Source organism: Cornus florida, unplaced genomic scaffold, assembly GCF_030987335.1.
Source record: "Cornus florida cultivar Cherokee Brave unplaced genomic scaffold, ASM3098733v1 CherokeeBrave_3.0.0_Hap2_Chr06, whole genome shotgun sequence".
Taxonomy (NCBI): domain Eukaryota; kingdom Viridiplantae; phylum Streptophyta; class Magnoliopsida; order Cornales; family Cornaceae; genus Cornus; species Cornus florida.
Window position 1 is genome coordinate 96713811 of NW_026775576.1, and position 14155 is coordinate 96727965.

At 27.9% G+C, this 14155-nt stretch overlaps 1 protein-coding gene across 3 annotated transcripts; it reads right to left on the reverse strand.

The window, feature by feature from the left end:
- Positions 1–82: 82 nt before the first annotated feature.
- LOC132313135 (ras-related protein RABE1c-like) lies at positions 83–7032 on the reverse strand. 3 transcript variants are annotated; one of them, XM_059811807.1, is made up of 9 exons: positions 6873–7032; positions 6616–6749; positions 3042–3114; positions 2840–2940; positions 2155–2220; positions 1755–1852; positions 1585–1647; positions 1407–1499; positions 83–368 (listed from the first exon to the last, which is right to left on the reverse strand). In XM_059811807.1, the coding sequence occupies exons 2-9, from the start codon at positions 6686–6688 to the stop codon at positions 288–290; spliced, it is 648 nt and encodes a 215-aa protein (XP_059667790.1). In that variant the 5' UTR covers positions 6689–6749; positions 6873–7032; the 3' UTR covers positions 83–287. The 3 variants fall into 3 exon arrangements, with proteins under 3 accessions (XP_059667790.1, XP_059667791.1, XP_059667789.1); XM_059811808.1 differs by having other exon boundaries at positions 6616–6731; positions 6873–7028; XM_059811806.1 differs by having other exon boundaries at positions 6616–7025.
- Positions 7033–14155: the final 7123 nt, after the last annotated feature.

Genomic DNA, 14155 nt, shown 5'->3' on the forward strand with positions numbered 1-14155 from the left:
AAAAGGTCAACGGATGGGTGTAATACGGTAGTGCCAAGTGCAAGAATTTATAATAGTAACATAAAAGAAAAGGAAAAAAAACAAAAACAAAAACTTATATTAGATTCCAAAATAAATAGGAACTATGATTCAAAATTAAAATTAGTAGCTGCCAATAATAACAGTGATAACCATACAAGCAACCCTGATATTGTCATAGCAAGATTAGTTTTTCCCACCAAAATAGTTAATAAGTTGAGGAGGATATGTATTCTTGCAATCCTATCTTCAATCCATGATTATACTGCTTAACCACAGCAAGCTGATTTCTGTGCAGCTTGTGCAGCCCCCGCTGCTTGGTCTGGTTGGTTGATCCTGATGGTTTGAGGCTGCAACCATCAATTAAACATCTTAAAACCTATGTTCTAAATTTTCTAGAGTGACATAAATGATAAAACAATTATCCATGTCAAACACTCGGCCCCAAATCTAATATAAAGACATTCAAGACTCAAGAATTATTTGCAGCTATGAATAATTTGAAGTACAAGATGTTCTCGTTTAAACCAGAGAATAACAAAAATAAATTTGTTTTTTTCTTGGAGGGAAAAAAGGATAATAAAATATGAAGAAAAAATTAAGGATGGACTCACAAAATTGTGGGACCATGAGTCACACAAAATTGTAAACAAATGTAAAGATATTCGAGCACGGAAACAAATTATTCAGTTCTGCATGAAAAACTATGAAAATATCAGGTTTCATGTGTCATCCTGATAATTGTAGCTATGTTATTAGATTAACCAAAGGTGAATAACAGAAATTGCCAATTTGGTACCATATGGGTAAATTCAAGATTAAAGAGTTAAATTTCAAGATGCTAACCGTAAGATTTTAAATCAACAACTGATTTTTGGAATATATATATATATATACACACACACACACACAGAATTGTTCATTTGATCCCTGGTGTGCAGGAAAATGTATGCACACCTCAAGTATTAACCATCAGATTTCATTGGACAGTTAAAAAGTAGTTTATGCTTTTATATCCAACGGTTAAGATTTAATTCGTGCATAAATTCCCTGCACACCATTGAGAAGGTGAACAGTCCTATATATATATATATATATATATATATATAGAGAGAGAGAGAGAGAGAGAGAGAGAGAGGGAAGAAGAGGAACACGGGGGGATAGGTTGGCTAATAATGCTACAAGCCAGAGTAACAAAAAGAAAACAAATGCACATTTGATTGTACACAATAATAGAGTTCAAAATTCTACAGAATATCAGGTGGAATTGTTGAAACGTTAATGAAAATAAACATATTATTTTGTTAAACATAAACAACTAGGCCATACATATTCACGAAAACATTAGGTATAATTTGGAACTTATTTGAAAGTTTGAAAACTCGTACCTCAGCCTTAGTGTCAGTTTCTGCAAGTCTTTGCTTTATATCCCTTGCTATTGAAAAGAAAACTTCCTCCACATTCAAATTTGTCTTGGCACTCTGTAACACATTAAATTTGTAAGCATATGCAAAGATTTGAGTACTTCTAGAAGTAATTCCAACATCAGCAATAAGTTCCACTTACAGTCTCAAAGAATTTGATATTATATTCATCAGCAAGTGCTTGGCCCTTCGAGGTCGGAACAGCCTACAGAAAAAGGCTCCTGTTAATTCAATGTTTTAGACTGCTAAAGCCTAAGACAATTACAAAACACACAAGAACATATGCACATGTCAGAGAGAGAAGGAGCAGACCCTTTTGCTTTCGTCCATGTCAGCTTTGTTACCCACCAATATCTTATTGACATTGTCAGAAGCATGCTGCTCAATGTTGCGAATCCAATTCCTAATGTCTAAGCAGGAAAGAAGTCAGGTTCAATAAGAATCTAATATGAGAACTGGAAATATTCCATGCTGATGTATAAGGCTCAATCAACCAAAGGAAAATTCAATAACCAAGTGTACAATATATGCATCGTGAAAAGTAAGAAGGAGTACAGGATAAATTTCGTCAAAGAAAAGAAACAAACTGTCAAATAAGGTGGGATAATGATCCTTCCTTGGGCAAAATGAAGGCAACAGTTTTTTTAATTCCACGGGGAACAAAAATTACAAAATCCAAATCCTGAATGATAAGAGTGAAGGAAGAAATTACTGTTAAAAGAGGACTCATCAGTTACATCGTATACCAGCAAGATACCCATTGCCCCGCGGTAGTAAGCTGCATAAGAGGAGAGTCACAGAAAGGACATGATTTTTATATGCAGAGATACAGAACATATGACAAAAAATAATATATCAAAGTCAATCTGATTCTATAATTAAACATCAAATTTTAATTTATAAATTACACTAATGAATAACTACTTATGTGGCATACATATTTCATTCAACATACATGAATGGGTTCCAAACAAAGGGAAAAAGACTGCTCAAATAGTACTTCAAGTCAGGTTTAAGTAGGAAACAGGCCAAAATGATCTCTCCTCAAGTGTATATTATAATACCTATTTTTAACAACTCTCTTCACCAGAGCGGTATGGGGTCTGTGCAGGTCTATTTCAATCTGTCCTAATGAGAAATGGCACCCTGTCCAATTGTAATAATGACCAAGAACTTTATACTCCGAGATAAGTTAGTCACCCTTGGACCTACACTGGTAAAGGAATCAACATTTCTCCCAGTTCCAGACAGTTTTAGAGAAAAGATTCCTTAGACATTTTAGAAATATTTGAACATTATTCTGAAGAAAACATGAATAAATGAAATGCAATGCCTTAAAGCACTATTTTATTTTGTGTTTAAAATTAAAAAGGCAACATGATGCATTGGCCATATACCAGTAGTGATTGTTCGGAATCGCTCCTGACCAGCAGTATCCCATATTTGCAGTTTGATTCGTTTTCCATCAAGCTCTATGGTCCTTATCTTAAAATCAATTCTGCATATGAAGGAACAAGGTAGTGAGATCAGAAGCAGTTATGCGAAGAAACCAGAAAAGAAAAGCTGCATCACAGCACTTTAAGATTAAGATAAACCTACCCAATGGTTGTAATAAAACTAGTGGTGAAGGACCCATCTGAGAAACGCAAAAGGAGGCAGCTCTTACCCACACCTGGCAAATTAAGAAGACAAGAAAAATAAATATTATAAAATTTTGGATCCAAATTGAGCACGTAAAACCCAATCTTATAAGTTTTCACATCAAATAGTGAACAAGAAATATACCAGTCCTGAAATATATTAAGAACCCATCATTAATGCATGGTTATAAGTATTATTCATAAATCAGGACTTTCCCACCAGTTATGATCATGATGGATTCAGGACTTATGATTGCCACACATAGAAGGCAATTAAGCGAAAAATTGAATCTTTAGCAAATATCTTGTACTGGATGTCATACCATACAAGACTACAAGTAGCTTGTAAATTAAAGGAGGATTTATATACAAAGTCTTCCATGAAATCGTGAATTCTAGTAATGAAGGGGCTGCTGAGGAGTTGGGGGTTCTACTTATTCTAAAATCAGCAATTTGTTCTTCAATTCCTAAGACCCTTAGATTTTCTAGATATCTAAATTTTTTATACTCGCACACACAAAAGTTTATATATAATTTCTAATTACTAGAAAATTGAACATACAGCAATAATTCAAGGAAGAAAAAAAAAACTTATAGTTTCACAAATTTGTTTGCTTAAAGTCTTCAAGACTACTAATTCAATATTAAAAAATTTAGCGCATAGTTTTCAGGATTTTATCATATAGCAGTTTTATAAGAGGTTGGAAATTTAATCAACCAGACACAGTCTATGCCATGTAAGCCGCAGTACGGTTATAAATCTCACACTTTTTAAATTTATTTAATCTAGGAACAAACTTGAAATGAATAATTTCTTGGTGCAAAAGTAAAAGCTCAGACTGACAAGTGCTATGAATCTATGATGCATTTTAAGTATGAAAGAAACAACTTTGTGTAAAATAATATCAAATATTAGGTTTACATCCATCTTTACCCTCCTAGCACCCCAGGTTTGAATAACAAGGTTGGAAGCCACAAATATTGCAATTATAAATACAAATAAAGAACAAAAAATTGCACCCATAGTTCTCTTTTATCAAATTCCCTTTAGTATATCAAATAACTAGAATCCATCATTTTGTTGTGGGTGCACATGGTTCGGTTCGGTTTCAAGCTAAACCAAAACCAAACTGATCCCAACCGTTCCTAAAAAATTAGAACCAGAAACAGAATCGCTAAAACTATGGAACCAAACCGTAAAAGACCAGTTCGGTCCGGTTCTGATCCATGGTTCTGGACATACATATATGCATGTCCAAGAAATGAAACAATATTCAATCTCCAGGAAACATCAACTTGCTTGAATTCAATTAATTATTTAGACAGCATTTTTCCCTTCGGTCTGTTGGAGGTTATGGAAATGAAGATATAGCTGGACTTGTGACTAAGCATTCTAATAATCCTCTTGATCCTGAAAGGGTAATTCTTTATGAGACTGCTGAACGTGAAAGAGAGACTCTATTCAGTGATGTATGCATACATATAATCACCAATTGAATTGAAAAAGATTTGTGACTATAAACATTCTAAGAATCAATAAACCAAGCTACATATATTCAAACTTAGTGTTAACGGTTCAATTCGGTAACAATGAACCCCAAACCAAAACTGAACGTAACGTGACAGTTCTCTATTTTTGGAACCGGAACCAAACCATATGGTCCAATTTGGTTTGGAGTTTTTTGGGCACCCCTACGAAACACAATAGAAATTTTGACAAACAAACATGAAATTTCATATCGCAAACCCAAGAGTTAGAAAGCTAAAATTGTTGCAATGTGTGAATCTAAGGGGGTAAAAAAACAAAAGATCAAATGTCAATAACAGTCAAACTCACTAGTTAAAGAATAACTGGCAATTTCAAAGTTGCAATAGCTATTGAAACTTAATTTTGAAGCCAAACGATAACATAAAAAAGCATGGATAACAACATGAAAAAAGAGGATAAATTAAACTCACCTCCCCCAGACTTAATTACATGGACCTCCCCTGTTGATTCAAAAATCACACCGATCTTCCTGAGATTGGTACTTTCTCATAGATTCGTCCACAATTTTAATAGTCAACATAGTTAGGGGTTGGCAAAGTTTCACGAACAATCAACATGACTCGATCCCAAGATGGAATTGGCAGAATTTGGTTGACTTATCAAACCCAATTAACCCAATAAAATAAATAGTCTTGCTTGGTTTTAGGGACTCAATTCATTTAATCTGATTTGATTAGTTTGTCTAATCGTGTCATGATCATGTTAAGTCAACTTGAATCAACCCGCAATCTGTTTCAACCTATATAATAGATAATATATTTAAATTTGTATAGTATTACAATAAACCCTTATGTTATTTGTGTAATTTATTGAGAAAAATTGAATATGTTAGTCACTCTATTTGCAGTTTATAATTAAGAAAAAATAGTAAACAAATTATTAAATGAGGTATGGGTCGTGTTTTTGTTAAGGGTGCTTGACCACTTATCAACAGAAGTTAAGGGTGCTTAACCCACATAATAAAAGGGTCACACTCCCTATTAACATGAATTGTCACTCATGTACATAGTTAAAGGATGAAATATGCTTAGGTTAGTAAAATTAAATTTTGAAAGAGAAAAGTTTCCCTTGTCTTTTCACTTTAACTCTACTTTTTAACTAAAATAATAAAATAACGTTTGAGGACGAAAAGGAAAAATCACACTCCCTCCTAACGCTGTCCAATGAAAATGTCTAAAGATCAGTGTAAATTTTGAATCAACGGATGAGGCCGTGAGGTAAGTATAATATATCAGAAATAAAATGTTATTCAAGCAATAGAAGTTCAATGACACAATTTTAGCACAAAATGTCCAAATTTAATAAGTACCAAGTATAATTTATTCTCAAAAACAGAGTTATGAAGAGGGAAAAAACTAAAACAAATAGCAGTTCATAGACGGCATGCAAATATATAGACTATATAGTGTAATGCTATATTGTTTCAATCAAGGGTATGAGAACCTGTTTGTTTAAAGTGGCTCAACCTGGTACCAACCCATTTGTTGACAGGCATAAATGGGCTAAGTGACAATTGAGCAACGACCAAAAGGTCTCCATCTGCTAGCAAAAAGCAAGCAGATTTGGCAGCCCATGTGTTTGGATTGGGACAATCTCCGATGCCTAACGATATTAATTATTATAAAATTAACTAAAGAATAATTCCAATTGTAGCTAAACTATAAAAATGTGCATCTTACCTCAAACTCAAACTGGACAACATGTGCTTTGAAATAACTATAACATGAAATCGCATAAAAATTAGACCTCAACAACATTTTCTTTCATAAAAAAACTGAGTGTCACAAGACAAATCTGGAAAACAGCGTGCATATTCCGTCATTGTAATTGGAATAAAAAACCTTAATTTCCAAAAAGGAATTATAATTTAACATCAAGATCGCATATCAAGACCACATTGATTGATGTTATATCAATATTACATCAACAACATATAATATATAAGCATACATACATATATATACACATATGTATATATACTTACCACTGTCGCCTATCAATAGGAGCTTTATGAGGTAATCGTAATCGGCTCGAGCTCTAGCGGGTGGAGCGGCCATTTCAATATATCAGGTGATTACGAAGAATATAGAGAAAGAAACCCTAGAAACAGGTACTTCTCTGATTATACGCAATGAACAATACACGATTAAAAAAATAAAAAATTAAAGGTTAAATACATTTCTGATACATAAAATTAGTGTGAAAAACTAATATATATTTCGATGTGTTATATACACAAACCAGATCGGAGATTTGTGGGAGTTCTGATAGTAAATGGGGAAGAGAAAAAAGAGGAGGGAAGCGTCTCGGGTACGTCAGCACCGGTCGGCCGTTGAAAATATATTTAGAGAGGGAGAGAGATTGACATACGAGCGTTTACGAATGTTTGGGTGGTAATTGGTCCTAATCGTTGGATTGGTGTGCGCATTTAAATCCGTCTCATTCTTTGACACGTGGAAGACATCAGAAAACGCAAGCCCTTGATAACATGGACACAAAAGAACGACACCGTCTAGTGCCCTCTAAAGTCTAAACGACGCGGTCACTCCCATTGGTTTTCAGTCTCGTCAAATAGTCGGTACTAACCAAAGCGCCTTTGGTCCAAGATATAATCTCTCAATTCTTAAAGGAGAGGGGAGGGATTTGAGTCTCCACGTAAACCCAAAAAAAAAAAATATGTATGTATTTGCTTTATCATTTTAAAAAAAAATAAAAAATAGTCAGTACTAAATGAAATGGCATTAAAAGAGGCCAATGTTTTAATGCCCACATGAACTTTTATTAATACTAGAGTATCTTTTGTGTGTGTGTATATATATTTTGTTTGTAAATATGATGTATCAAAATAGATTTACACATAAATTTTGAATTATTTATTTTATATATTTTGTGTAAAAATATATTTCCAATAACAACTAACCAGTATTATGTCTGAATCCCACATAATTTTTACAAATCTACTTAAAATAAGTTTGATTCGTTAATGAAATTAAAATATGTTGATATGATTGTATAAAATACATAACAATTTTACACACTATTGACGTGATTGTATATCTTAACAGATTGTTGAAGATATAAAAAATTACACATCATAATATATTTTACTTTTAACAGACTGTTCTCTTTGGTTTTAACATAAAATTAGTGGGTCTTTTCTTTTGAAATTTCTTTGCACAGGTGGCATGATTTTATTGGATTAATAAGTTGTGAAAAGAATTAACAAACATGTGGTCTATTGGTAGGTACTCTTACTACAAAAGCAAACTGTGAATTAAAATTTGTTTTGAATTTCTATTTGCAAAATGTGTACAGTGTGCATAGGATTGGAGTTTTGAAATTAAAAATTGTAAAATTTTAAAAAAAATTTATTTCAATTTTTAAATTTTTTTTCAAATTCCACAAATTTTAATTCTAAGGTCCAATTCTATGAAGCTGAACACACCCATAACTTAAACTAGGGTGTTTTTTTTTTTTGCATTTGCCTAGTTAGTAAGTAAATAATAAGATTTAAATATAAATGATTTTTATCACTCATTAGGTGATACGAGGTCATGTGATTCTGACTTATTAAGAAATGACATGTAACTAAAGATATGACACATTTGATTACGTGGCGTCTCCTGATTAACCAAGAATTATGCAAATAATCTCGTAATATGCACAAAGTCTTGGACCACACTCTTGCACTCTTCTTTATTTTTAAGAAAATAAAATAAGGTTCAAAAGTACTTTCACAATCTATTATTATTCCAAAAACGAATTTCATACACTTCACTTATGAATTGGAATTCTACTATTGAAAAAAAGTAGAGCATTTGTACTTGTACCATAAATTGATCACAATCCATAATTATTCCAAAAACCAATTTCATACACTTCACTTATGAATTGGAATTCTACTATTGAAAAAAAGTATAGCATTTGTACTTGCCATAAATTGATGGGAAATGTCAAAACGCTTCTTTATGGATCTATTAATTATATCACACCCAATTTAGTTTTCGTCACGAATAGCATTGCTCGAACCGATTTATTAATTTGATTGGCTAATTTCTTTGTTGAAAATAGACTTGTCACACTTAAAAAGCATTCAATTTTCACCGACCACGTCCCTCTCTCGAAAGTATAATTGTGCATAAAATTCTCTGGACAGGGACATTTAATGCCTAGTAAGTCAGTCACGTGTATGAAATTATGATGAATACATGCTCTATCGCGTTGGGCTCCAATGTGGGCCTTCTATGCGGATGTTAAGCCTTAAATCTGATCCCACACTTTTTAGTACTAAGGGCCCCTTTAAAGCCTCATAAGAAGACCATGAGCTTCAAATACTTTTCTTTTTTTTTTTTTTCATCATGAGCTTCAAATTCATTCTCAAATATATTGATAAATCCCCAATATATATATATATATACTAGTAAAAGGCATGTGCGATACACGTGATGAATGTTTTGTAACGTATCAAAATTTTCTTTTCATATATTTTTTAATTATTTTATAGAAATTATTTTATTTTATTTATATATATCCTTGTCTAATTAGAGTTTCTTTTATTAAAAAAACTCATAATAAATAGGTAAATACAAAAGTTATATGTGATAAAGTTATATTTTAAAATCAATTAATAAATAGTTTTTATATTAAAAAATAAATACCGAAATACTAAAACTCTTTACACTTTAATATTTTATTTATATGTATTATTATATTATTATATATTTTCTTTAAATATATCATTGTCTAATGTGATAGAGTTTTATAGAAAATAAAATAGGTAATTTGTAGTAGAGTTTTATAAAATAATTTGTCATTTGTGGTAAAGTTTTATATAAATTAATTTATTTTCTTTAAATATATCCTTATCTAATTAGATTTCATTTTATTAAAAAACTTATAATAAATAGATAAATACAGGTTATATGTGATAGAGTTTTAAATAAAATAAAATAGTTAATTTGTGGTAGAGTTTAGGTAATTTGTATTAGTGTTTTATATAAACTATTTTAATATATCCTTATTTAATATGATAGAGTTTTATTGAAAGTAAAATAGGTAATTTGTGGTAGAATTTTATAAAAATTATTTATTTTCGTTAAATATACACATCCTTGTCTAATTATATTTTCTTTTATTAAAAAATTGTAATTTGTGTTAGAGTTTTAGAAAAATTATTTTATTTTTTATATCAATAAATAAATATTTTTTATACTAATAATTCTTGTATAATTATATTTTCTTTAATTAAAAAACTCATAATAAATAGATAAATCGGTAATTTGTGTTAGAGTTTTATATAAACTCTTTTAAAAATTTATTTTATATTCTTTAAATATATCATTGTCTCATTAGATTTCCTTTTATTAAAAAACTGATAACAAATATATAAATACAGGTTATATGTAATAGAGTTTTAAAGAAAATAAAATAGATAATTTGTGGTAGAGTTTTATAGATATTATTTTCTTTTCTGTAAATATATTCATAATAAATATATAAATACAGGTTATTTGTGGTAGCGTTTTATATAAATTAAAATAGCCAATTTGTGGTAGATTTTTATAAAAATTATTTTATTTTTTAAAATAGATTATTGTCTAATTAGATTTTACTATATTAAAAAAACTCATAATAAATATATAATGTGACAAAGTTTTATAGAAAATAAAACCGCTGATTTGTAATACATTTTATAGAAATTATTTTATTTTCTTTAAATATATTACTGTTTAATTATATTTTCTTTTATTAAAAACTCATAATAAATAGATAAATTAGTAATATCTGTTAGAGTAAATCTTTTAAAAACTCTTTTTATATCCATTAATAAATATTTTTTTATATTAATAATCCCTGTCTAATTAGATTACCATTTATTAAAAATAAATAAATAAATAAATAAAATTCAAAATAAAAAATGGTTTGTGGTAGAATTTTAGAAAAATTATCTTATTTTTTATATTAATTAATAAATATTTTTTATATTAATAATTCTTGGCTAATTAGATTTTATTTTATTAAAAACTCATAATAAATAAATAAATAGGTAATTTGTGTTCAAGTTTTATATAGAAACACTTTTAAAAACTCTTTTTCAATAAATTAATAAATATTTATTTATATTAATAATTCATGTCTAATTAGATTTCCTTTAATTAAAAAAACTCATAATAAATAGATAAATAGGTATATTGTGTAAGAGTTTTATAGAAACTCTTTTAAAACTTCTTTTTTATATCAATTAATAAATATTTTTTTATATTAATAATACTCGTAAAATTAGATTTCATTCTATTAAAAAAACTCATAATAAATAAATAAATTAGTAATTTGTGTTAAAGTTTTATAGAAACTCTTTAAATGTATTTTTGTCTAATGTTATAAAGTTTTATTAAAAAAAAAAAAGGTAATTTGTGGTAGATTTCCATAGAAATTATTTTAGTTTATTTAAATATATCATTGTCTGATTAGATTTATTTTTATTAAAAAATTATAATAAAAGGTAATTTGTTGAAGAATTTTAGAATAATTATTTTATTTTATATATCTATTAATAATTTTTTTATATTAATAATTCCTGTCTAATTAGATTTTCTTTTATTTTAACTCAAATTAATAAATAGATAAATAGGTTGATTTAAATTTTATTATGTAGATTTTAGAGTTTTATAGATTTTTTTTTTTTTACATAAAAACACTTTTCATATCAATTAATAAATATTTTTTATATAAATAAATAAATACTGAAACTCTTTACACCTTTAATAATAGTATGGATAAAATATCTTTTTATAAATATTTTATATTAATAATTCTTCTCTAATTAGATTTTATTTTATTAAAAATTTATAATAAATAAATAAATAGGTAATTTGTGTTAGAGTTTAATAGAAACTCTTTTAAGAACTCTTTTTATATCAATTAATAAATATTTTTTATATTAATAATTATTTTCAAATTATATTTCCTTTTATTAAAAAACTCATAATAAATAAATAAATATGTAATTTGTGTTAGAGTTTTATATAAACTCTTTTAAAACCTCTTTTTATATCAATTAATAAATAATTTTTTATATTATTAATATTTGTCTAATTAGATTTTCTTTTATTAAAAAATTCATAATAAATATAGAAGTAGGTAATTTGTGTTAGAGTTTTATAGAAACTCTTTAAATATATCTTTATCTAGTGTAATAAAGTTTTATTGAAAATAAAATTGGTAGTTGCTAATAGAGTTTTATAGAAATTATATAATTTCTTTAAATATATCCTTGTCTAATTAGATTTATTTTTATTAAGAAACTCATAATAAAAGCTAATTTGTGGTAGAGTTTTAGAAAAAATTATTTTAGTTTATATATCAATTAATAAGTATTGTTTATATTAATAATTCTTTTCTAATTAGATTTTCTTTTATTAAAAATTTGATAATAATAAATAGATAAATAGGTTAATTTAAATTTTATTAGGTAGATTTTAGAGTTTTATAGAGTTTTATTTTTTTTATAAAAACTCTTTTCATAGAAATTAATAAATATATATTTTATATCAAAAAACAAATATTAAAATTCTTTGCACATTTAATAGTAGTATAGATAAAAACTATTTTTAAATCAATTAATAAATTTGTTTTATATAAATAAATAAATACTAAAACGTTATATAAATAAATACTGAAACTCTTTGGCAGAGCTTCTATATTTTACTCTGGAATTAATAGGATGATGACATGTGTCCTCTCCTGATAATGACAAAATCATAACTGGGCCGGGCCGGTTATATTTTGATAATTATCTATAAAAAATAACTATTTTTTTATATTAATTAATAAATATTTTTATATATAAATACATAAATACTGAAACACTTTGCACATTTAATAATAGTATAGATAAAAACTCTTTTTATACCGATTAATAAATATTTTTTTATATAAATAAATAATACTAAAATGTTATATAAATACTATTTGGTAGAGATTCTGTATTTTACTCTAGAATTCCAGATTTATAAATTTCTCAATTTCTGTACCCCTTCATTCTTTCTCAATGCCTCTATTTATAGGCTTGTTGGATTAATAGGATGATGATACGTGTCATCTCCTGATAATAACATAATCATAACTGGACCGGACCGGTTATATATAACTATTTTTTATATCAATTAATAAATATTTTATTTATATAAATAAATAAATACTGAAATACTGAAACACTTTGCACATTTAATAATAGTATAGATATAAATATAAATATATATGTATGTCTGTATGTATATATATAGACACAATTTTTTACTCCTATAATTTTTTTTTTCATAACTTGTCAAGAAATTCACATAATTACTTTATCTCTATGGATCTTAAGGCTTCATTCTTCTATTTTTAAAGGTGAAGAAAAAACACTAAATTATTATTTTTTTTCTTTTTCTTATGGTGAAGGGACCAATATCTCTTCCCCCTTGAAAGGGTATGTTGTGCATGGTATTGTGCACTGCAATTTCATCATTTTGGTATAGGATACAAATTTTTTTTTTTTTTAATTGATACTCAAACACTTGTCTCTTTTGAGACTTAAATTCTGACCTTCATTTGAAAGATGAGAGGCTGATACCCTAAGCCAGTGACCCGTTAATGTGTAAAATGAGCCACTCGAAATTCTAACACATAGTCTACATTATGCTGTTGTAAATTTTAGTATTTAAAAATAATATTACTTTATTATTATTTCTATATTTTCCTGAGAGACCAAGTCGTGTACGAGTCTATTAGTCATTGTACAAGTTTACACGACTAGGGTTCTATTGTGCGCTTCTCACTGAAAATCTTCCTGTAGCTTCTAACACTATCTTTCAACACACGCCACATAAAAAAATACACAACTTTCACTCCTGCCTATACTCTTAATCCTTCTTAATTCTTTCAAATATTATATTACCAAGAATGTTCATTCCAAATACTATCAGTGTTTGAGTGTTCTGTCCAATGTTATTTTGAGGGCTCCATTCATCGAAGGAACAAATTGAAATTGTTCTACTTCATCTACGTTTGCAGTAAATTTTTGTTATTGTATTTTGAGGGTGGAACGTCTCTGTTATACCGAGATATCGTCTCAAAGTGACGAATTTATTCTTAAAAACAGTGCATTCACACTCTTGAATTAAGTACTCCGTTCTAATCGTATATTTATTTTTCTGTTAATTCCTAAAATATATGATGAGTTGTACATGTAGCACACATAAGTAGATAAACGAGATGATAGTTCAAAGTAAAAATTTTCAATTTGTGATTTAATGTTTATTAGAATAAGAAATCGTATGATCTAACAAAATTAAAATGTATCAAATATGAAAAAGATCATAAAAATTAAAGGATCTCCTTATATGAAGTAACAAAAAGAATTTTTATGTTGCAAAAATGTCTCACATATGAAAAGGCTCATACTATTAAAGAAAGAATCTCCATGAATAGCTTTTTCGTTTTCCTGTCTTTTGAAAAGTAGAATAATACACAAGTATAAGTCA